This window comes from Ursus arctos, unplaced genomic scaffold, assembly GCF_023065955.2.
Source record: "Ursus arctos isolate Adak ecotype North America unplaced genomic scaffold, UrsArc2.0 scaffold_1, whole genome shotgun sequence".
In the NCBI taxonomy this organism is placed as follows: domain Eukaryota; kingdom Metazoa; phylum Chordata; class Mammalia; order Carnivora; family Ursidae; genus Ursus; species Ursus arctos.
In genome coordinates this window covers 65,719,292-65,744,256 of record NW_026622763.1, presented here as the reverse complement: position 1 = coordinate 65,744,256, position 24,965 = coordinate 65,719,292, and the positions used below count along the sequence as shown (strand labels likewise).

The 24,965-nt window shown below is 36.0% G+C and overlaps 1 protein-coding gene across 1 annotated transcript in view; it reads right to left on the bottom strand.

The window, feature by feature from the left end:
- COL3A1 (collagen type III alpha 1 chain) overlaps positions 1 to 22,423 on the bottom strand; it is a 38,388-nt gene extending 15,965 nt beyond the window's left edge. Inside the window, exons 1-21 of the mRNA XM_026492348.4 lie at positions 22,165 to 22,423; positions 11,719 to 11,921; positions 11,410 to 11,460; positions 10,856 to 10,969; positions 9,464 to 9,544; positions 7,642 to 7,695; positions 7,122 to 7,175; positions 6,332 to 6,385; positions 5,651 to 5,704; positions 5,430 to 5,483; positions 4,717 to 4,770; positions 4,248 to 4,292; positions 4,056 to 4,109; positions 3,314 to 3,358; positions 2,561 to 2,614; positions 2,030 to 2,128; positions 1,455 to 1,499; positions 1,202 to 1,300; positions 948 to 1,001; positions 752 to 859; positions 475 to 528 (exon numbers count right to left, since the gene is read on the bottom strand). Coding sequence (XP_026348133.2) covers positions 475 to 528; positions 752 to 859; positions 948 to 1,001; positions 1,202 to 1,300; positions 1,455 to 1,499; positions 2,030 to 2,128; positions 2,561 to 2,614; positions 3,314 to 3,358; positions 4,056 to 4,109; positions 4,248 to 4,292; positions 4,717 to 4,770; positions 5,430 to 5,483; positions 5,651 to 5,704; positions 6,332 to 6,385; positions 7,122 to 7,175; positions 7,642 to 7,695; positions 9,464 to 9,544; positions 10,856 to 10,969; positions 11,410 to 11,460; positions 11,719 to 11,921; positions 22,165 to 22,243 — 1,509 coding nt within the window. The 5' untranslated portion in view covers positions 22,244 to 22,423. The remainder of the gene's footprint in view (positions 1 to 474; positions 529 to 751; positions 860 to 947; positions 1,002 to 1,201; positions 1,301 to 1,454; positions 1,500 to 2,029; positions 2,129 to 2,560; positions 2,615 to 3,313; positions 3,359 to 4,055; positions 4,110 to 4,247; positions 4,293 to 4,716; positions 4,771 to 5,429; positions 5,484 to 5,650; positions 5,705 to 6,331; positions 6,386 to 7,121; positions 7,176 to 7,641; positions 7,696 to 9,463; positions 9,545 to 10,855; positions 10,970 to 11,409; positions 11,461 to 11,718; positions 11,922 to 22,164) is intronic.
- Positions 22,424 to 24,965: the final 2,542 nt, after the last annotated feature.

Here is a 24,965-nt window from a genome sequence, read left to right as displayed (position 1 = left end):
AGAGTAACTGTTATCTATTAGCTTGGATTATCAGATTGGGAGGATTTTGAGGCAACTTTGATGAACATCACATGCCAGCAGTATTCAGTGGGTATCACAATATGTTTCCGTGCATCTCAAGTCAAATATCTCTGATGATATAAAACCGTATTTGTATAGTATTTTAGAGTTTTCAAGGAACTTTCGGCCATTTCTTAGACTTAATTCTTACAATGATGCTGAAATAAATAATTTTCAATTGACAGATAAGTTAAAGAATTCTCATAGAAGTTAAGTGACTTGCTTTAGTTACAAAGCTAGGAGAAGGGCTGAGCAGGGGCTGGAATCATTGTCGTATACTGGGAATTATGACGATTTTTAAACTCCAATATATTTCTTTCAGATATTTAGGTTTTCTTTCATGGGAGACTGTATAGAAGAATATAATTATTTGTACTACCAGCATTTACAAAAATAGAAATTAAAGTTACCTACCTTTTCTCCTGGAAGGCCGTTTGCTCCTGCAGGCCCTCGGAATCCAGGCGCACCCTGGAAGTAGCGAAAGGCAAATGTTTCAACCCAAAGCATGGGAACATTTTCATAATTTCTGAGTAGCAATAGAGATGTTCTCATGTTATACAGTGCTTCAAAAACAGTATTTGGGATTGAGTACTCAGCTTAAGAAGAAGCACGGCTTCCTCGCCCTGAAGGTCAGGTTCTGTGTGGGTGAAAGTGACGCAGCTCTCCTTGGAGATGTCTGTGGGAAACGTACCCGTTCTCCTGCAGCTCCTGGAAGTCCATTTGCTCCAGGTTCTCCAGGCGAACCATCCTTGCCGTCTTCACCTTTAGGTCCTGGAATCCCAGGAGAACCAGCTTCGCCCTAGAGAGGATGCCAATAAAGGGATAACTTTGAGTGCAAGATTTTCAGTGAAGGAAGAAATCACCCATTCTGTTGGGGTAACACTTACACGTTCACCACGTGGCCCCGGCTCTCCTTTGGCACCATTTTTACCAGGTTCACCCTAAAGGAAACAAAATCTTGGTTTAAACACAGGGAGTACCAACTAAAAATCAGCAGCATCAACTGCTGATCCAATGGTAAAACCAGCGTGAAACCAACATAAAACCACCTGAACAAGGACAAAAAGTCTGCTATTTATATTTCTGTTGTGGGAATTGAGCCACACCCTTCAGGCAACTGAGGAAGAAATAGGCAACTTACTGCAGCACCTCGCTGTCCAGGGGCACCGTTGGTACCAGATGGTCCAGGAGGACCCCGGGCTCCCATCAGTCCAGGAGCTCCAGGAATGCCAGCAGGACCCTAAAAATAGCCCAAGAACACTACCATCAGTCAAACTTGGACTTTCTTTTCTGAAAAGCTAACTTAGACATCACAAATGGATTGTCATGCAAAATGCAAGGGAAGCCAATTAATGTGTGTGGATAAAATGAGGGTGGGGGTGAGGACATCTTACCATTTCACCTTTGCCACCAGGACTACCATTGCTCCCAGGAGGGCCCTAGAGGGGAAAAGAACGTATTAAAAATAATGAAACTAGTGAATACACATTTGCAAAGTAAATTTATTGATGGGTGTTGGGTTTTATAGAGATTCGGTGATTCCTCCAACTACAGAACAACACATAAAATGTAGGCAAAATAATTACCATTATTTGAATAAATTAAAGATAATAATATGAATTTTCTCTAAATTATTAAATAATAAATAGAAGAGGTGTTTAATCCTGTTTCTGAATTTTTGTGATGGGTGATCAGTTGGGGTACATTCTTTGAAGTATCAGAGAACTATCCATCCTCTACTTCACTTTGTCAAACAAACTTAAAATTTATGAGTTCTAAAAGAGGGTAAACCTCAAAACCTACGAATTTTAGTACTAATCAAATCAGTATTTATCACAGTAGAGTCATTTCAGGGCACCGAGAAACGATTTAAAAAAAATTTTTTTCTTAGTTGATAGCAACATTAAAAACATATGCTTTCATGAAAGAAGTATAGCAACACCCCTCAAAGGCCGTATTTGTTACTTACAGGAGGACCTGGAGCACCAGCGTGGCCCTGAGGTCCAGGTTCTCCTCTTTGTCCCGGGGAGCCGCTTGAACCGGGAGATCCCGCAGGTCCAACTTCACCCTAAGGTGGAAAACCCTGAGTAGTCAGTGTCTCTCGCCATTTCTAATCACTAAGCCAGTTTAAACCCATCTCCCAAAGGCTGGAGTAGTATGACGATATGCTCTATCACAAGCAAAGAATCATGAATCACAAAGGCGGAGAAAAATGCTAACTATGTGTGGGATTATGGGATCTGCTTTTCAGAGAGAGACTGGGTGAAGAGGAAGAGATATCGGAATAGTTGAATGCCAGGGATAACCCCTTCTGGAATCAAAAATAGGGCTTTCAAGATCAAATAGGTAAGAAAAATCTACTTGATGGGTTAAAAAAAATATATATATATATATATATATATACACACACACACATATATATATATATTCAAGAAACAATCCAGGATTTTCTGTTGTCCCAAGATCTATTTTGTATTCTTCTATAGAAATGCATGTTTACCTTAGCACCAGGGGAACCAGGGAATCCTGCAGTTCCAGGGGGACCAGGGGGGCCCTGAAAAAAATTAAAGACAATTTCAAGAGCTCTTATTCAAGTAAACAGAAGCTAACATAACACTAATTAGTAAATAATAATTAAGCACCTACACAACACAGAAGACAATTATGCAGATAAAATAGTATTTCTCATCCATGAATGAATATTATGCAGAGAAACGATGTGGCAAAATAACAAGAAAGTAAAATCTAAAGTTAGAAAAGTAGCATCCCCCTGCCTTCTGCCACAAATCCTGTGACTTCGTGCAACTTACATAGCCTTGGGCTCTCATACTTTTGTTTATAAAATAGAGGTAACATTATTATCTATTTTGCAGAGCCCTTTTAATTGCCATGTCAAGTACTGGTTATTAACTGACATAGTGAACACTATACAGATGTTAGTAATTGGCCAAGTATAATGAGGAGTATCAGAACTGCACTTATGGATTTAGTGTTTCTAGATTGTTTCTAGATTTTGTTTATGGACTTAGAATCAGTTTGAATGAAATGCTTATGGACAATGTTGAGTTTTAGGCCTATAATCCATATTATTCCAACATTCCATACCGCCTAATCTCTCATTACTCTGAAGCACCTCAGGCTTAGAAAAAAATTACTCCTGGGGATGTACTGTATGGTGACTAATATAACAAAATAAAAATTAAAAAAAATAAAAGAAAAGAAAAAAAGAAAAAAAGAGAGAAAAATTACTCACCGGTTGTCCATCACTTCCGCGAGCACCATCATTACCTCGAGCCCCCTAAAAAGAGAAGTTTGTCTCAAATATCTTCTTAATTTTGAAAAGCCAATTTACGAGTAATGTTCTGAATAAAATTCTTTTTCTTTTAAAGATTTTATTTATTTATTTATTTATTTATTTATTTATTTACTTTTTGAGAGAGAGGGAAAAAAAAACCCACAAGCAGGGGAGAGGGGCAAAGGGAGAGGGAAAATCAGGTTCCCTGCTGAGCAAGGAGCCAGATGCAGAACTCAATCCCAGGACCCTGGGATCATGATCTGAGCCAAAGGCAGGCACTTAACCAACCGAGCCACCCAGGCGCCCCCTGACTAGAATTCTGACTCCAATGGGTTGACTTTTCCTCTAGCGTATTAAAATCTGCTTACTAAGAATATATTTTTAGAGTCAAATTGTTAAAATTCCAGTGTATACAGCAATCATCTAATGTAGAACTGGTTCTACGTTTAACAGAACTGAATGTGAATTAATGGTTCTAGTAATTTTGCAAAGTTAACACTTAAAAATTTTTTCAAAAGAGATAATAACTATAAAACCCATATTTGTTTCCCTGCAATTATAGCTACAATTTTATGGAGGCATCGTTAAATGCTATTTCATGGGAACAATTTTCCTGAAGATTGCCACAGCCTGCGAACCTGGCTGAGACCCTTATCTGTGATTCTGGCTGGAACTGTGCAGTATTGGTAGCAAGACTCACCGCGGCTCCTGGAAGTCCTGGCCGTCCTCTCTCACCAGGAGCTCCTCTGGGACCCTACAGAACACAGTCGAAAGAATGGTCTTACTTTAACCTTACCATGTGTAAGAACAGTTGAGGAAGGAGCAAAACAAGTTTTGAGTTAGATGGGGGTTAATAAGCTAAAACTGAAAATTACATAGGAAATTTAATTACCATGGGTCCCGGGGCTCCATTTTCACCTGGGAGGCCATTTTCACCCTAGACACATGTAAAATATGTTACCATTTTGTGAAACAGAGAGGAATGTATAGTTTTTAAATGCAGCACATTATGAAGAATATTATAGAACCTAAGAAAAAGATATGTTTTAGCCATATCAAATATTTGGTACCATTGTATTTACCCTATTTCTCAATTTTTGCTTTTTAAAAACTTGAGGATGAAACAAAAGTAATCAATGAGTTACTCAGGGATGCACAATCATTTCTAATCTAGACAGTTCAAGTTATCAGCTTTCATGGAAGCTTCAATAGAACACCTGAATTAGTCACTGTTATTTAGCTCCTAAAATGCAAAATTCAAGTAAATTTCAGAAAAAGTTAACCCTAAAATATTAATCTTAAATATAGCTGTAACATTTAAATGAATTTACTTATGAAAATATAATTTTATTTTGATTTACCTTTAATCCAGGAGCGCCTGTATCACCCTTTTCTCCATTTCGTCCATCAAAGCCCTAAGAAATGTATAAAAGTAGTAAAAATATTAAAGATCTATTAACAATCTAGAATGGTTGAAAACTTTACATTGTATTCTCAATAACTAGTTTTTACCACATAGCACTATTTTCAACTTGATGTGAATAATTGAAAACTCTTTTAAATGGACTGAAGACATTTGACATTGATTTTATAGTACAAAATCTGAATTAGCAAGTACAATCTAGTTCAATTAGAAAGTTGCCTTCGCTATAGAAAATATCAGCTCCACAGATTTTATTTCTATTAAGTTGACAAATTTGGGGGTCAGTTGGTTAAATCTACCTAATGTTTTGCATAGAATAAAGTTGTTGATTCAATTGTAAATCACATCAGCTAAGTCAATGAATAATGCATAGCTCTCAAAACATATTTTCATTTCCTTCTGACAATGGTGATAAGAAAATTAAATAATCCTTTCCCAAGCCTTTCACACATTTAAAATCAGTCTAATTACTATCTGTAAAATAACTAGTTGGTTTGGTCAACAAAGTTGACAGACTCTTAAAAATTCAAATTAACTAGTTGTCAAAATCAACCATTTTTGGCACATACTCCAATTGCCCAATAAAATTGGTTAGGCAAGTAAACATAGCTAAACGAAATAGCTTAGAGTTAATTTAGAAACTGTACTTACTCTGTGTCCTTTCATACCAGGGAATCCAGGCATGCCAGCTGGACCTTTCATACCCTAAAAATAAGGAATAGAACAGATATTAATGAATTTTCAAATAGAATCACAATCCAGTAGTAAAATGTCTTTCATCTTTAAGTTTAATTCAATTTAATTATAGAATAATTTTCTAGCTAAGATCACCGTAATTACTCCAAGTAATTCACTGGATACCGAAGACTTACTGGAGGTCCAGGCAACCCTCGCTCTCCGGGTCGTCCGGGTCTTCCTGATTCCCCCTATGTGGAGAAATAAAAAACGCATAGGTGGTTGTGTAAGAGAAAACACATTGTGGCTAGTTGCAAACCAATTATTTTGCATTTTTCTTGTCAACAACTCATGAAAGTGGTTAGGCTAAACATATAGCTGTTAGAACAGCTTTCCTAGTGGAAGGAATGGGGAGGACTTCTCCCGTCTCAATATGAACTTAGGAACAACGCAGGCATCACTCTGCACTGAAATATTAGGACGCTCTCTCAATCCACTGAGAAGAATTGGCATTGGAAATCGAATGGGAAAGGAAGAAGGACACAATATTAAAGGCGTTTTTAAGTTTTCAAGTTCATGAAGTATTGATATCAATCTCTTCATTACAAGAGGAAGAAAGAAGATACTTGTTTCTCCTCCAGTTAAGGGATCTATCCACCTGATGTACTTTCTTGCCAGTGAAGAAGCACATTTAGGAATTCTGTTAGTTTGGAATTCAAAAAATGGTATATACAGCTATACGAACACTATACATTAAAAGTTAATATGAGCTAAAATGTCATTAGGATAGCAAAATTTTTTGAGCAAGGTTTCTCTGTGAGCCTAGCATACAGTATGTTGAATTTTGCCATATCCCCATTCAATCTTTAAAGGCTTACATCTTTTCCGGCAGGACCAGATGGACCTATAGCACCAGGGGGTCCTGGAGGGCCCTGAAAATAAGAAAATAAAAAACAAATGTATGTATAGGTTTTTCTCTTACAACAATTTATTGTTACATACTATGTGTTTTCCTGAAAGGAACCTCCTTTTAGAAAATACTTTCAATATTTTTCATGACAAAATGACACACTGAGTTAGTATTATACCTGCAGTATATCCAGTTTTCACTGTTTAATGAACTTATTTTTTAAAAAGAATTAAAAATACCATGTGTCTGTATTTTATATCACATGTATTTATAAACCCATAGTCACTTTTACATTCTGTGAGATACTGAATTTTTTAATATATAGGTATTTCCAAATAGTTTGAAATATTAAATTGAACTAACTTCACCTCACTTGCTTGTTTGTACAGCATGTTTTTAAGGAGGACTCTGGTAGATTATGCATATTTCTATTGAGTTAAGTTTTAAAAATTGCATGTCAGAAGAGTAGATATGAAGGTGAACTGAGTGACTACAGGAAAATTAAATCTATATTTAAGAGAAAGAGGATTTGTATCCACACTAGGAGGTGAACTATGATGGTGGCTAATTAGCCAAGGAATTCCTAGAGTCAATAGCAAGGGTTTCTAGAAAATCTAAACCACTAAAGAGTCCAAAAGATAAATTTGAGCATAAATTTAATTTATACATTATAGGACCTATGATGATGTTTTAGAAAATGAAGGTGGTTTCTACATGGAATTGTCAATTTATTAAATACAAGTATAATTGTTACTTACTGCAGGACCAGCTTGCCCAGGTTCACCGGGGGGACCTTGGTATCCTGGAGAACCCTAGTGGGTAGAATAATGTGCAAATATTTTAAAAGTAATGTAATATTCACATTAGGCATTTACCTCTTGAAGACAGTATGAAATCAGGATTTGTGAATGCAATCAGTGATTCTTATTCCAATTTATAAACATGGAAGCCAACAATTTTCAGATCAGAATAAAGCAAATTCATTCCATTCTATCCACTTCATTTCATTGAAATTGAATTGTTTTGAACTTGAAGCCATGTCACATGCAAATTAAGCCTATAGTTTAATTTTACCAAGGTTTTAATTATGAATAGTTGTTTGTGGAAAGGAATTAAATAGGAAATTCCATCTTTGAAGGAATGATAGTTTCTTGGGTGTGATTTCTCTCCTTAACTGGGATTATGCATGCTGGAATGGCTTAATTATAGCAAGATCTGTGTTAACTAGATTTATATAAAATGCATGAAAAAGAAAGCACCACCAATGGCTACACTTACCGGGGAGCCAGGATGACCGGATGTACCAGGGGGACCGGGAGGGCCAGGGGGACCCTGGAATGTAAATGTGAAGGATAAATACAAAACAAATCCACCTGAAATACACTTTTTTCAGGCATCAAATGATGCCTGAATCATTCAGAAATGATACTGATGTTAAAAAAATGAGAACAGCATGCCTCGTTATATGGTAACTATTCACAGATATGATTAATTTTATTAGATATACAATAAAGATCTCACTACGAAAACATCACTCTAAATGGAATTCCCACAGAATCAATACAAATTATTGGTAAATGCTATAAAATCTTAGCCTGAACCCCCCCAAAAAAGAGATTCAAAATCTGGAAAAATCCATGCAAAATGCTATGAAAGTCCCTGCAATATTAGGATGATACTGGTCCTGGTGAAGAAGCATTTTTTGTCTGCCAGCCAACCTCCTGTGGAAAAATATCTGCATACTGTTAATCCCAGTTCTAAAAACAATGATGTAAATCAACCCAGAAGTTCTTAATTATGTCACTGAGTTATGTTACCATGAAGATTTAGATGTGCATATGAGAATCAGTATATGTGGGAGGATGATTCATTACAATTTGAATCAACTGATTTATCATTGCTTAGAAATACAGGTTACACGAGAAAATCTTCCATTTTATAGCATGCTGTTTCTAAATACTCATAAATTTATAAAACCACAGTTTTAATTAAATGTTCCCTTGTAACCTCTCTTCTGGAATATTAAGTAGTGGGTCTTTGTTTTGTTTTGTTTTTTAGTTTTTGTTTTTTTAGTAAAAACTGTGTATAGAATTGAAAAATAAGATTCATAATTTGAATCTAGCTAAGACCAGATAATTACATTGTTAATATAAATCTCCTTCTGGCTTTAAAAGGAAAAAAAAAATCACATCCCCCCATACTTTAGAGATTTGTAAAATTCTCTTTTTACAATTTACATAAATTTTAAGGGTCTTGCTTTAACTGGTCATTTGGATCTATCAGCTAAAATTTTGTCCTCTCTAGTTTTGGAAGTCACAAATACAGTGTCCAAAGACCTGGGTGGCAATCTTCCATAATACCTTCCATAATACCTGTTTCCTTTACATTTACATACCTGTCACTGGCAGTGAAGTGATAATCGTCCCCACATTGCTTCTCCCGAGAGCCTGGTCTACCATTACGGTCATTTATGTGGGACACCATGCGTCATGCCCAGGTGCCCAGGTTTCAGTGATTTTTTTCTATTTTCTTCTATCAAAACTCTAGGTCACTTACGTTAAGGGAAACGTTTTGGGTACAGTGTGAATAGCTGTCACTTGTAATAGGAAAACTTAAAGACTCAATAAATTCTGGAAATTTTGTATTCGATTTCAGGGTTTGAGGTGGGACAGATTGTAATATCGGACATTCATCACTCGGATGGTCATCTAAAAGGTAGCACTTAATTGATGAAAACACATAAAAAGAAGACTCTGAGCAATGAAAAATGGAAGTGAAAAATAACAAAATTTGGTTAAAATTAGGGAGTATATGGGTGTGAGACCTAAGCACGAAGGCAGGTGGGCTCCTGGTATGGGCGGTTATATAAAGAAGGAAGGAGTAGCAAAACAGGTGTGAAATGAGAGGCAGTGAGGAAAAAATGAGTTAGGATAAGAAGGATCAGGATAATCCTACCATTTGCTTTCCCAGCCTTAATGGATAATAAACAATTTTGTTCAAGTATGTAATAATACCATATTACTAGGAAAACACCCATTCAAGAATTAACAAATTGGAAGCTAAATCATGCTCTAAAATGCTGAGAAACTCTTGTACATACAGCTGGCCCGGGATAGCCTGCGATTCCTCCTCCTCCTACTCCAGCCTTGACATCATATGACTCAAACTGGGGAGAATAGTTCTGTAGCAAAGAGACCAAATAGATATGATCATTTTGATATATATGTCATAGTTTTTTCCAAAAGCATTTAGAAGAGGTGCATGCAACATCTACTATTCACTGATAGAAAGCTTCTGAATGCCAGAGGTTGTGGTATGTATTATTTCCTCGTCTTGCTTATCCCGTCTCCCTGTAGCTTCAGGTAGTACATACCCTACAGAAATACTTGCTTATGTAATACACACATCTTTCAACTAACCCTATGCAATGTTAATCCCAAATCAGTTGTCCCTATATGATCTTACTCAAAATATTATTTCTAAGTGATACCCATAGCTTTAGAAACATAAGGTCATGGACTGTTTGAAGCTGAAAGAGCTTGAAAATCTTATAATCTGATCTTCTCATTTTGAGCAGAAAAAAAAAAGAATTCAAATTACTTTACCAACATTTAATGATGCAAGTAAAATTTGTATCCCCTGGCTTCTGGCTAATATGCCTAACAAATTTACCCTCCAAATAGTCATCCCCATAGAAAAAAAGCTCAAGAATAATAGAAAAGCTCATATGCTTCCTGGATTTCTTTGGAGATTATTTTGCGTTGAATTCGAGGCCTATAAGTGGGTTATGTTTGGTACCAGGATAAGAATAAGTTAGATGGCATGCTTTGCTTTCTGTTGAATTGATTTTTGAAGAGCGTTTTTTAAAACTCAGAGTGATTTGTAGATATGTGGCTTCTAATTTCTCCTAACCCCATGCAGCAGAAATTTTGTCTCACTATTTGTTTGGTTAGTTGTTTTACACGCAGAGTTAGTTGGCTGCCACACGTCTTAGGAGGAGCAGGATGTGCTCTGAAGGGCTGGCAAGAGTAGTTGCGTAGGCTTGAATAATCCTGCGGACTTGAAGTTGATAAGGAGTATTCACAGCTCTTCAACTGCTTTTTGCCCAAACTTTCAGAGGCTCTACCATTGGGGTTATAAGTAGAATAAGGGACAGTTGCCGTAGTTCCTAAATACTCCAGGTTAATTCTGTTGGGAGTTGATGGCTCATTTCTCAAACATAGTGATGGACTCTACGCCTGCTGAGAAGTTGGGAAATGTTGCCAAGATACAACAGCAATAGCATTGGCATTATAAGGAAAAGTAAAATTTATGACACTTAAAATAGTGTCCAGAACTTATGAGCACTAAAGAAGGATTTGTTAAATACATAAAATCAGAGAATAGATAAAAGGAATCCACAAAAGTGAGATGTCATATAGGCTAAAGAAAATAAAATGAAGTAGGTAGTAATTTTAAGGGGAGGGGATCTTTTTGTCCTGGAATTTATTACCTGAGGACCAGTAGGGCATGATTCACAGATTCCAGGGGGGCCAGGAGAACCAGGGGAACCTGGTTGTCCTGGAATACCAGGATCACCATTTCTCCCAGGAATACCAGGGGGGCCCTAAAAGAATCAGAGATAAAAACTCATGAGACAGTGAAAAGGCCTAGTAATTCAAAATTATGATCAAATTGTAGCTTCTCTGCTTTATAATATGACGAATCGATATAAGTGATAAATTTTCTTGAGGATACATACATTTTTATCTAAATCATGTGACTAATTTCAGCATGATTTATTTCTTTGTAGATTGACTTATATTTTCTTTCTCAAACTGATAATGGGGATGAAGACATCATATAAAGTTGGGGGAATTTAAACATTCACATGTACAATTATGGATTCTCAGTTTGAGTTTTTTTGTGTCATTAAATATGTGGTAGTCAAGGAAATGTCTGAATGATGAAGGCTCAAATATGAAAACATTATTAGAAGAAGCGAAAAAAAAAAAAAGCAGACTACTTAAAGAACTCATTTCATTCCACTGAAGAATGTTTACTTACTGGATCTCCCTTAGGGCCCTGAGGTCCATGACCATTAGGAGGGCGAGGAGGCTAATAAATGGAAAAGATACAGATTAAATAAGACATAAGAACAACTTTCCCATGAAGTATGTCCCAATTTGCATATTTATTTCTTATCCCAAATTACATCTAATCCTTACTTTTAAACCAGTATATCCAAGTTTTACTTGTAATACCAACATAATTGGCAGGCATTACTTCCTTTTCTTTTCAGGCTCCTATGGCATAGGAACTATTCATGTGTTAAAACATGAATCTTGAAGATGTACAGATTTTCTTTAAACTCACAGCTGATGGAGGCTGGGGGCACACTGCGCAACATTCTCCGAATGGGATTTCTGGATTGGGACAGTCTAATTCTTGTTCATCACATATTATGTCATCGCAGAGAACAGATCCTGAGTCACAGACGCATATTTGGCAAGGTTCTGGCTTCCAGACATCTCTATCCGCGTAGGACTGTCCAAGATGGGAGCATCCTCCATCAACAGCTAGAAAGTAAATTAGATGGTGTGATGTTGTCTTATGTTTTGCTGAAATATCATTTTTGTTATGCTGTCATGACTTTCCAATAACCAAAATGGAGAAAGTTTGAAATGAATAAGTTCTTCCTTTTATTATACTAATGTGTATGTTCTTATAAGCATGCTTATGCAAAAAAAAAAAAAAAACCCACAAATTAAATTACCAAGAACATCATATTCTTTCTACATAATTTGCTAACTGGTAAGAAATTGCTTAAAATACCAAATCTGTTTACTAGCCTCAAAATGGCAGACCATAGTAAATTTTCCTTAAGGCCAATAAGAGTTTTAATTTCAATTATAGTAAGAATTTAACACCAATGGAAATCACACAGCATTTAAACATTTACTTGTAAATTGTGTAATTGAAAACAAACCTTTCTAGCAATTATTATCCTCTGCTTTAATGGTAGATAGGAACATTAAACTATAATGATGATTTTGTCACTAACTCTGAAGACTTTCTGGATTTTATTAAGCTAATTAGGAAATTCAGGGGGAAACAGCTATTCTTGGCAGCATAAAACTCTTCCAGATTCCTGGGAAAGCTTTAGCAAAGCTTATTCTATGTATTGAATATCACCGCCATCTCCACTGGGCATTAGTAGGTCAACATGATATGACATAGTATATTGTATAGCCCATATGGATATAAAGAGAGTTCCAAATCACTAAAAATAGTGTTTTTAAAAAATAAATATGGGCAAGGAATAAGTAAAAATAATAGGGAAAAATATGAATCATGGCCATGTGTATTTGTGGCTTAACATGGTCAAAAATTTGCTTCAACCAAAATTTTAAACTTTTTTCCTAATTATATGTAAGGTACTCAAATTTCAGCAGGCATTCACAGTGAGTCAGCTTAGGGGTTGCCAAAACAAAACCTGGTCTCCATTCTTAAAGCATTAGCTGTGGATTGTGGTTAAATACAACTTTAGTTCTTGAGGATTACTATGATAGCTTGCCAGTAATTGAGTAAATAAATAAGAAGTTTCTAAACATCTGCAAAAATTTTTGCAAACAGCAAGTGATGTACTGTTCAGTATTTATATTTTTGTGAAACAGTGAAATTTTATTTTCTCAGAGCCAGCATCTTTAAAATGTCTGCTGAAAGAGGCCTGCTTGGGAGGAAGCAAGTGGTTTAACAACCATACTTTTTGCTGCCTTGTGGCCAAGGGGCCTTTGAGCAGGTCCTGAAATTTTTCCATCTGGAGTTTGCATACGACCATGAAGCTCACCTTTACAAGTTCCCATTTCTATATCCTCTCATATCTGAAGTAATAACGATTTAGGTTCATGCTACACACTTTGGGTTTAGAGGTTTAGCTGGTTTAGCAAAAGCTCACAGAAGAGGGGTGATTGCAGAAACTATAGACTGACATGGCCTCCATTCGTCCTCTCCATTGTTGTCTACAGATAGGACCTTCATGATCTTGTGCAATACCCTCCATCGATTCAGGAAGTTTCAAGGTCTCTTCTTACTGTGTGTGACCATTACCCAAAGTGGTCTACAGCTAGTAAAAGAAAGCCTGTTTGTTTTACTGCAATTTAAAGAAAGCAAGAATCTGTTTATTTTTAAAAAGTTATTCTCATTCTTCCTCCATGTTTGAAACAGATATATGAGAACATTGGAAAGAAATATTATCTAAGCTTTCAGAGGAACATTCCTTTCTACTTAGTGAGCATAAAAACTGAATGCCAAAATGCTTACCTAATGCAAATGAAGTAGGTCTATTTAAATAGTGTTATGAAAGATATGCTTGAGAGAAGCCCAATCTTTTTCACATTGTAATGAACAATAATAATATGAGGGCAGAGAGGCACCAAACTCATTTTTCTCTAAGCAGAACTGACCTTTTATATTTAGAATCTAAGTTCACTGTTTTTCAGAAGAGGTCTGAATGTTTTAATGAGATGAAAGATAGTTTAATAAATGGCATGAAATACATTCTTCAGGCTTTGCATTCTTCTTAAAATGAAACATTTTAAGACTTTCTCTAAATTTACATTATGTGAAGTGTTCCAACAGATTATTTTAGCTCAAGATTTCCCCGTTAATAATGTGGACTTCAAGCTCCCCAGCCTTCTTGAAAATACCACTTGTGTACAGAACGTTGATTACAGGTAATAATACTGTATCGTATACTAGAGATTTGCTAAGACAGTAGATACTAAGTATTTACGCCCGCCCCCCCCCAAAAGTGACTGCGGGGTGACTATTAGTTAACTTGATTGTGGTAATCATTTCACAATGTATATGTATATCAAATCATGTTGTACACCTTAAATACACACGATTTTATTGGCCAATAATACTTCAGTAAAGCTGGGGGGGGAGAAGAAAATATAGTACTAATTTATACTAATCATTCCTTCAGCTCTTTGTCTCTGGAATGGGAATATCTTTCTACATTTAACACAAAGACCTATGTTACAAAACTTAGCTATTGAATAGTGATGATTTACTAAAGACAAATGATAAAAACAGTTAAAAGGGAGAGTCAAGTATTTCATATTTTAAATATTTTTTCTTTGTTCTTAATCTGCCCTACAATTAACATACATTTTTTCCTTGCATATTCATCCTCTCTGTTTATGTCTCATTGAAAGTATCACCACATCACTAGAAATACAGTGTTTTCCATTTGCTCTATAAAGTATTCAGTGAGCACAATATTTACTTTTCTAAATTGTAAATGAATTCATTAGAGTTGGGTGAAACCCAATGTTATATAAATGAAAATTGCTACTTAGCCTCTCGCGTCCAAATTTTATTAGAAACCACATGTATCATGGCTCTTAAACCACAGAGGTCTCAGGGTAAAGGTCAGGTCACTTTATTGTACATCTTTTTATTTTTTTTAAGTGATGTTGTTCTAAAGAAAAGAAGGAAGTTGGAATGCTTGCAAAGTAAGAATTCATGCAGGCTGTTTACTGCCATACATACGTATTTCACATCCATTTAAAAGAAGTTTGGCGCTCCTGAAAGTCAGTTTCTGTAGAAACGTGTGGTTGAGAGACTGTTTTCTGCTGCTCTATCTCAGTCACCTTGGACGAAAGGCGGTTTCCTCTAGTCTCTTGCTCTGTGCATGACCAGATATGGTTGGCAATATGTTCTCCTGGAAGCCAACCCTCTTCCCCAGATGTCTCCTGGCCCTCAGTTTTAGTACCATAGCCATATGATCTGTGCGATAATCATGGCAAAGTCAAGAAAAAGAGTTTTGTTCTCAAGAGGAATAACATTCTAGTTTGCCACTTGCAGCATTTAGAAATGGTTTAGAAAATGGGATTCAGAAATTCAAAAATGTTAAATAAAAGGCAAATAATCTCTTTTTTGCTATTGGACAAGAAGTAGATTTTTCCATTCACTTCCTTTATTGTTATTGCTTAAACAAAGTCTCCCTGTTCCAATATGTAATTAGTTTTAAACCCCACCTCTCCTGTCACTTGGTGTTTCTGTTCCTTATTACAAAGTACACTCCTGAAATAAATCTATTTGTGGCCACACTAGCAATGCATTAGACGAAACCGTCTCCTTACTGGGATCTAAATTATAAAACAAAATGAAGCCTGTCTATGACATAATCCACTCTGAGCTTCTTTTCTTTCTTAGCTCTCTGGTTTGAAACTTCAGAGAACAATAAAACCAAGTAACATAATCTAATATTTTTAGATATGCATAACTTTCCTTTTTATTGATTTTTGTTTCCATTCTTTAACTGTTAATTTATGCTGATTTGATAGAATTTTATTGTTGTGACTAAAAAATAATGTAAATTATGTTTGTCTTAATTCCATCTTTGGAGTACAAATAATATGCCCCAAAGCAGCCAATCAAATTGTTAATTTGGCCTGAGTGATAGGTTTCATTTTTTTTTCTCTTCTTACTGAATCCTTTTCTGGGAAAAGGTGTTCTTTAATCTGAAAATTAAAAATAACAGGTGTAATATGCAAATCATCATAATATTATTTTCCTGTTACTTTAGGAAGTTGAATATTTTGTAAGTGTGAGTATATAGAGTGTATACAGCTTCCAACTGAAGTATGTTTTGCTTTTAAATGACACTGTTTGGAAATATACACTTTGATTGACTATGTTTCTGCTGCTTACATTTATCAGAATATTTTAAAATACGTTAGGTGAGTTGACTAAAAGAACTTCAGGGAAATATCTGTAGACCTATATAGGTGGATAACTTCAATTTCAAAATGTTGTTTTACATGGACAAGGTGAATTCTGATTATTCTTGTCCCCACCATAAAAACCCAAAACCAAAAAACTCTGTGAACCATTTCTAGATGTTTCCTTGTTTTATTCTTTACAGATCTATGATTTTTATGCCTCCAATTAGAAATTTCCTTTAAGGTGATTAACATTTTGTCCTGCGAAAAATAAAAATAATTAGAGAATTAGAATTAAAAGTGTATATATCTAACAAGCAGCAATTGCATTATACTATAAACTGATTAGTGACAAATTATAGCCATACTGAAGAAAATATATTCTACTTGCTTCATGAGAGTTGGCAAACATCAAATTTTACATCTGATCACCAAAATTTCACATCTTACTTTCCTTATCACTAAGTCACTAAGTACTTACTTTCATTGCCTACAGCAATTTTATTTTGCACTGGCAGAAAAAGTAATACTAGGCAGAACTGGTAGTTTATCTCCTACGTTGTAGACAGTCTTCTGAAGGCTTTGTACACCTATTTTACTTCATCTTCCTTGTGGGTGAGAGCCATCATCATCTTCATTTTACAGATGAGGAATCTGAGATACAGAGGCATTGAAAAATTTTCCCAAGGTTACATGGGAAGAGTAAACCTATGATTTGAGCCTGGGAAAGCTGGCTCTAAATCTGACTCTCTTTAACTACTGCATTGTATTTCTTTCTGTAGTTTCAAGGGCAGGGTAGGGTTAAAAAAACCAACTTCAAAGCTCTGCCCCATTAGGGTTTCTAAAGCCCTGCAAGCTTAAAATCGGAGTCTAAAAAGACAGTGGGGTTTTTTGGATTGTTGTTGTTTTAAGGGATAACAGTCGCCTACAGAATATTTTTTCTCTCTAGTCTCAAAACAAGAAGATAGCATCTGGAGTTGAGTTCTGTTGTTTATTTTCTCCTGACCTTATGAAAAAGAGCCCTATCTCCAAGGCCACCCTAATGACATCCAGCCCACCAACAGGGTTCATGTGTGATTGGGAAATTCGGCATACATTTTACTATATCCAGAGAAGCCTGATTCTCACAGCCACACTGGTGCCCCAGCAGCAGACATAAGGCTTTGGTATCCAACACACAAAAAAGCATATTTAGGGTGTCTCACTAAGATGCTGATTTTCAACGATCGTTAACTATGTAGTGTGGTGACTGAGTTAATAGCTATAGTTACTAAATGACTCATGTTAATGAACTTCTAACTTCCTTAGAAGCTTCCCTTCTAAGTTTGAACACTATGGACATAATATGCAGCAGTTCCAGAGAGTGTTTCCCCGATTTTAATTAACTTGAGAAACACAGTCCCTGTTTGCCATCCTCCACACCAAGTGCTATGCAAAGCGTAGTTTCAGAAAAGTAAATGCTATTCACTGAAACAGGAATTTCTCAATGCAAGTTTTCAAAGCGAATTTAACTTTTAATAGGTTCTGGACCCTTTGTCTTTGATTTTTGGATCTTTTGGGCATTCTGATTTTTGCCCTCTTCTTTGAACTCTTCATTTTGTTCATTAATTTTACATTTTAAATGACAGTGCTTGACCTCAGTCATGGAAAATACAAGGGTTTTATTAGTTAATCTGAAAGGAATCCGCTTCTGCTGTGTTTTCATGAGGCACAGACATTCTAGTGGTTAATGTAACTCCCCAAACTGCAGTTAACAAATGATTTGTGGAAGAGTAGCTATCTCATTTTTTCCGTTGTCATTTTGATACGAAACAGGCAAAGTTTCCCCCTCTAAAAACTCTGGATTTTTTTTATACTACACCTCCTTCCTCCCCTTCTTCTTCTTCTTTGTTTTTTTTGTCTGAGTGTGTTAAACAACGGGACTGAGCTTTTTTCCAGGGAAAACTGTTTTACAAGAAACAGTCCACTGAGACGTTTCCAGAAAGTTATTGCAGACCTGGAAACTTTACAAATGTTCCTCATGTCCAGCAAAGGCAATAACATCTTTCATCTTTAAACCTTTAACTCTTAAGCAATCCGCTTTAATGATTTCAAGGCGGTGATATCATTTGATGTTACAAAATAAAAGCCCGGGCTACAAAATCTTTGGAACTCAGCACCAAAGAGTCATCCACAATGAAAACCATGAGGTTTCAGTAGATGGCACTCTTCTCTGAGTGACCCACTCAGGGTCTGGCAAGTGACTCTGTAGGTGTGGAACAGGGGCTTTTCTTTTAGGTAGTCTCAGCTCTACTCCTGGAAAACTCACAGTTCTTGGTTTTTTAATATAAGCCTGTAGATCAGACATCAACCCAGGAATCTGAATTAGTTAAAAGGCACATGATCACAGTCTTTCCTTCTTTCCCAGAATTGTTCCAGTGGCTTTGCTCTCTCTGCTTACGATAGTGGGATGTTTGATTCCAGAATTTAATCAGAATAACTATTTACCTATAGGTCTTTAGATCATCTGACGTTGACTACTCTGTGGTGGTAGAACATGCAAGGTATCGTGAATGAAGAACACAACATTTTGTATAAACACTTTATTTACTTAAAATTTATAATACTACAGAACTGAAGATAATTTCTGGTTAAATCATAACTGAACCTTTTGTTTCTCTTGTTTAAAGAATAGAAAAGTTGACTGTTAAACAGAAAAATCTACCCTTTCTCACTTTGAGAAATGCATTTGCGGATATATTTTCTAGGACAACAGACAATTTTTTAATATTCCCTTTCAATGACAAACAGTTACAAAAATAAGAAAAGCCAGATGTTCTAGAATTAATCTATGTTCTGTGTTCTCCAATTACTTAGGATTTAACAGAATTTCAGCCCTAGTCTTAACGCTGTCACTTCCGGGTTGTATCATCTCAACTAAAGCCCTGAATCCATGCGGGACTGACACTGACATACATGGGCAATTATAAATTCTCTTCTCTTGAAGGGACAATTGTTTCCAGTGATTTTATGCTATATTTTCTTCATTTGGTCTGTTTAATTCTGGGGGCAACACAAACCAGAAAACTTGATTGCTACTGATGGGTTTCAAATTGTCTCCTTAAGCATAATGGAAAATGGACTCTCATGACCTGTAATAGGGAACGGATTCTCTTAAGTCCATTTATTTTGTAATTCTAAAGCAATTAAGGTCTCGCAGTTCATTATCATGGTGGAATTATCAGGGTAGCAAAATATAAGCAAAAACATTAGAACACATTTAATTAAAATAAAGTTTATCTCCTTGCCCTTAATGAAGCAGTATCACTGATAATGTCGATCTATTTATTTACCCATCTATCTAATAAGTGATGGCTAGAATACTTACATCAAATAAGGACTACATAAAAAAATCTTGACAGATAGTAAAAGAATAGTTACATGTTATATGTGGAATAGTTACCTGTGGAATTTTGAAAATGACCATAACTTTCAAGCTCATTTCCAACGTACCATGTGTTTGTGTGTATGTGTGTATGTTGGGCAGTATTTTATCACTAATATACTTATTTCCTTAGGTAAGTAGTGTTTAATATTTAAAATTCACACATGTAATATTTTTAAATCTCATTCTAAAATGTGGAACCCAGCTGTGTAACATTTAGGTTGGCATTGGTCGTGTAATGGTAACTCTGTCAGCCACTAGGGGGCGAGTCTTTGTGCTTAAGATTTGGCATGTTTATAAACTACAGGAAATATAAAACAGACCACATCTCTCCATTGGTGGAATAAAATACATGAATTAAATAGAACTTTCAGAAATTTGTAAAACGACCAAATACTTTGTGAGGACCTGTTTAAAGCTCCAGAAAATTCGTGTGGGTAGACTAGAAATGAATATTCCTTAGGGCTGTGCTATTTCTCCCTGGGATTCTCAAGGCTTGTATAAGAGACCCAGACCCCAGAACTCTATTTGACTGTTCTCAGTGTGCTATATATTCAGCCACCTTCTGTAACCTCCTCAAAGCTAATCCACCTACAGAATGTCCTTGTACAATTTATAGGGGACACAGGAAATACTGTCTTAAAATACTTAAAACTTTTTTTCATGACAAACAAAAAATAGTAGGCTGAACAAAATCCCTCTCAACTTCCTTTGAGCTTAAAAGCACACAAATGTATCAGCAAAATTTCATAACTATTTATTATTTTCTATCGCTAAAGACAAAGAAAAATTAAAAGAACTTATGTGACGTACAAATAATGAAGGTATTGAACACTTTTTTCCCCTCTAAAGTTGGATCAAGAAAAATAGCCATGGCGTTAATAAAAGATTGTAACCACTGGGCAACAACAAATATTTTGTCAATCTTTTGAACTAAACACTAAAGGTTTGTAGTCTTTCCAATAATTGGCAACTCTGTGTCCCTCCCACCATCCCCCACCCAAAAATCAGGAGAACTTAAGAACTGTAAAAAAGGTATATGTTTTTATTGAGGTGAGGCTGTGGTTGGAGGCATTTGGTACCCTAGCCAAGGACTGGGAGTTGTAGCATGTTCTGGGAGGGACAGAATGGGAAGGGAGAGGAGAGAGATCTAGGGAAAGAAAGTGGGAGAAGGCAAGAAGAAAGAGAAGAGATGGAGACTCAGGAGGCGCAGGGAGGACACTTGGGGATGAGGGAGAGAGTGACAGAGGAAGAGGAAGAAGAGAGATGAGGAAACTCGGGCTAGCCTGGGAAAGAGGGGGTGATGAGGGAAGGAATGAAAAGGGGGAGGAGTTTCAAAAGAGCCAAAGGGGTGGAGAGATAAGAAGGAGGGGACAGGAGGGGAAAAGAGGAATAAGGGGGAGAGGAAATAAGAGAAACAAGCAATATGGGTGTTTCTTTTCTTTCGTGGCCATGGGCTGATTGTAACTGAAGCAATGTCATTGGGTGTCACCCTGTCCCCCCCGCCCCACTTATATATGACTCAAGAACATCAAAGATTTTATATGAAAAACAATAACTATTTTCAGACACATGTTTGCAAAAACTCTATTTAAATGTAAACATTTTTGATTCCGTGCAAATAGAAACTGATGTGTAACGATTTCTTCTAACACCTTTAAATTTAACATTTAGATATTTATTTTTATGAAAGTTTGTATTCCAATGCATCTGGCATTTTCATGACTATGAGAAACATATGAGTTAAAAGAACTATTTTCACATAACCAAATCCTGAAACAAGCGTGGGTTGGGGGAAATTAGAGCATGAAAACCATTGTTTGCAGTTATTAGAAAACAAAACAAATCAACCTTCTGAAGTCAAACAGTACCAGCATCTTTTTACCTTGTTTGCAGAAAAGTCAAACATTCCTGTTGAAAACGTTTTTAAAATATTCTCTTCATTAATGTAAATGCAGTTAAAATGTAGAACATGTGGAAAACACTAGACCCTTAACAATAAACTATTAGAAATATGTATTAATCAACCATGTAAGTGCTTAAAACAGAAGAAACACAGGGACGATGAAACATTTTTAGCAGTTTGAATCCATGTAAAGAATCCATTTAAAACTGACAACATTCGCTTGTTGCCATTCTATAGAAATGTATTCCATAATTCTAATAACGTGTATTTCCCTTAATGCATGTTGTTTTTAAAATGCACTACCTTATTGAGAAAACAATGCTCAATATTCTATCCTTACAAAGAATCCAGCATACAAAAGAGAGCATAAAAGTGTTACAAGAGACCAATAACTTCCAGACTGCCTAGGGAAGCATTCCAAGATGTTAACAGTCCGGGAGGGGAACTTTTTAAAAGCCATTTAAAAAGTTTCCAGTGCCGCTAACATGAAAACAAGTTAGTAGAAGAACATCTTTATCTTAAACAACCAGAAAACTTCTAAATACAAAAATGACAATATTCTTTCTAAGCAAATGTTTAAAAGAGAGAGAGAGAGAGAAAAAAAAAAAAAGCACCATCGCACTTAGTTCTATGTTCCCCAGTTGGGAGCTTACAGAGAAAATTAACTTTGCGGAGGCTAATTTCCCCTTCGAAGCTATTTGTAAGGAGAAGTAAAGACAAAAACCCCAGAAAGTTTCTTGAAAGCAGTACCTACTCACCTTGCTGTTGTGCCAAAATAACAGTGGGATGAAGCAGAGCAAGAAGTAACCAGGTCCCCTTTTGCACAAAGCTCATCATGTCTAAATATCAGACATGAGACTCTTTGTGCAAAAAGGAGAAAAGAAAAGCAGTTCAAAGTAGCACCATCAGATGTTCCCTGCCCTTCAGCACCGGGCCCGTCATAAAACTCAGCCACTGAGGTTCCTTTGCTTTGGCCTTAAATAGGAAAAAGTTTGGCTTCCCTCACTTTCCAGCCCCTTTCTGAAATATGAGAGCAGCACCCATCCCCTTAGCAGTAAAAGAAATGATTAATATGTCTTTTTCCCTTATAGAAGACACAACCCACAAAGTAAGAAAAATAGCACATCTGGAGTTTGCGTGCATCTGTTTGTGTATAAGTTTGTAACATATTTTACTTATATGCATGTTTGCGTAACTTCAGAATATATGTCAAAATGCCCTGCCTTGCATTTTAATAAAAGAATTAAATGTATATATTTTTCGTTTCCTCTGACAGCATTAACAACTGCTCGATTTTGAGAAATTGCTTGATGCCCTTTTCTTGGGGCACGGCCGAATTGCAAATCTTATCTTCCTAGAAGTTCTTTATATTGGGATTTTGCCAGAATCCACCCTAACTCAATTTAAATAGGGAACTGTAAGAGATTAACTGAAAGAAAAGCCTCTGTTTGTCCCTTCTTATCCACCCACTCTGGGCCCTAGAAGTTCAATTTCAGGCAAATGTCAAAAGACTAAGTATCTGAGCTATGTTTGAATGGCATCTTAAAAGTTAGATACTTATCAATAGCTGTTCCTATTTCTCACAAATTTCTTTAGCCAGCCAAAGTGTGGTTTCTTGTGAGATTTCAAATTTGTATGTTGCTTTCAAAAGCCAGGACAGAGTTTTCGAGAGAAAAAATAAGCTTGTTCATGTTTTAGATTCGTTATAAACAGGAAGGGAAAGGACCTATTACATGGAATATCAAAAGAGCCCCAGAAGAAGTTCTCACGTTATCTGGATTGGTATAAAGATTAGCATAAACATTTGTAAATTTAGATGTTCATATGTACTATTTCCAAGCCACATTAACATAGCTTTTCAATGCAGTTCTGGATTTAAAGAGTGATTTCTGGGTCATATTTGCAAGGGGGACAAATACCATCTCTAAGTCTTTGATAAATCTTGGCCAGAGAAACATGCTTGTCCGCAGGATCAAGATATTTCCAGTAAGCACAGTATTTCTTTACATCTTGATCATCAATCCACACTTCCCTCAATCATCTGTATATTCTATCTGGGCTCTTCAATTCTGGTCAATTCTAGTCGAAGTTACTTTATTTCATTTTTTCCACATTAACTCAACTGTGCCCATTTCCATGTATGCCTGTACACAAAAAATTCTCTCCACCTCACAGCAGTTCATGGAAGTCACTTCTCTAAGACCCAGTTCAAAACTGTCTTTCATCTCTTTCTCTCTCTCTCTCAATTTGTGTTACTCCAATTTACTTAATTCACACATTATGTGTATATGCCCAGGTATATATATATATATCTCTTCTGGAGGGATGGATAGTGGTTAGCTGGCTTCCCAGGCCCAGTTACAGAAAGCACAAAGATGTCCCAATGTAGATGACATCATCTGATGACAAGAAAAGAGAATCGATTGGACCAGTCTCTTGTGAGTCTTCTGATTTTAGATTGGAGAGTCACCACTTGATGAAAAAAAAAAAGTAACTATTGAACGGTCAGGAAAATAAGCTCTTTTACAGGATCAGAGTGGAGATGTTGGGGAAAAAGATAGTTACATACATCTTTCTGTCTTCCAATCATCTTCATCCTTTACCTAAAAAACAAAAACAAAAACAAAACAAAACAAAAAAACCTTGCATTTAAACTAGTCCAGAAATATGATTTGTTTTTCTCCCAATGCCTTTGACTTGCATAAAAAATTCAGATACCTCTAATTATTATCTTATTGTTTTAGATGGTCAATAAAAATTGACGTTTGTTGAATTTCTTCATTAGAATCATTTTGCAGTGTGAAAAATTAGATAGATTATTTTTTAAATAACATTTTTTATGCTTAATTTCAGGCATTGCACGTATCCGTCTCTGTTGTGTTTTGTTATTCTTTTCTATACATCCCTGGCTGCTCTGACATTAGCCAGCTCACATAGACGTGTCATTTTGTTCTCTGGATTGCATTTGGAATTTTAATACAAATCTAAACACCTGCACCAGCAAAAGCACTGATTAATCTGGCTCTCCTTTCACAGAGAGAGTGACTGGAAGGATGAGGCAAAACGAGGGTGTGGCAAATTATCAACCAAAAATTCCAATCTTTTCCAGTTCAGTGGAAAGCGCAGCTTGGGAGAGATGCTTAAGCACAGCTGTGATGAACTCAGTAGACCAGTGAATGTCAGCAGTGCTCTCTACAATAGGAATAAGAAAATCAATTATCTCCATCACGAGAAACACATGGAAGGAGGACTCTTGCTCTCCTTTCTACTGCTTCATGTGTGATTTTCTTTTTTAAGCCAAGGAGATGCAGTATTTTTTATGGACATTTTCTATATGCTTTCAAATCACTGTAAGCCCCTTTAATATGCATCTGTGATAAGATTCACTGAAAAAGATTTTGAATCCATAGCAGAACTGCAGCCTGAAATAGGGTAATTTACAATACGATTGTAAAACACAAGGCAAATTTTCTTTGCTATTCATGGAGGAACAGGTCAATTCACTTAGTTTACGTGTATGAAAACACACTTGAAGAGTTGTGTTCCCTTTAAAAGAATT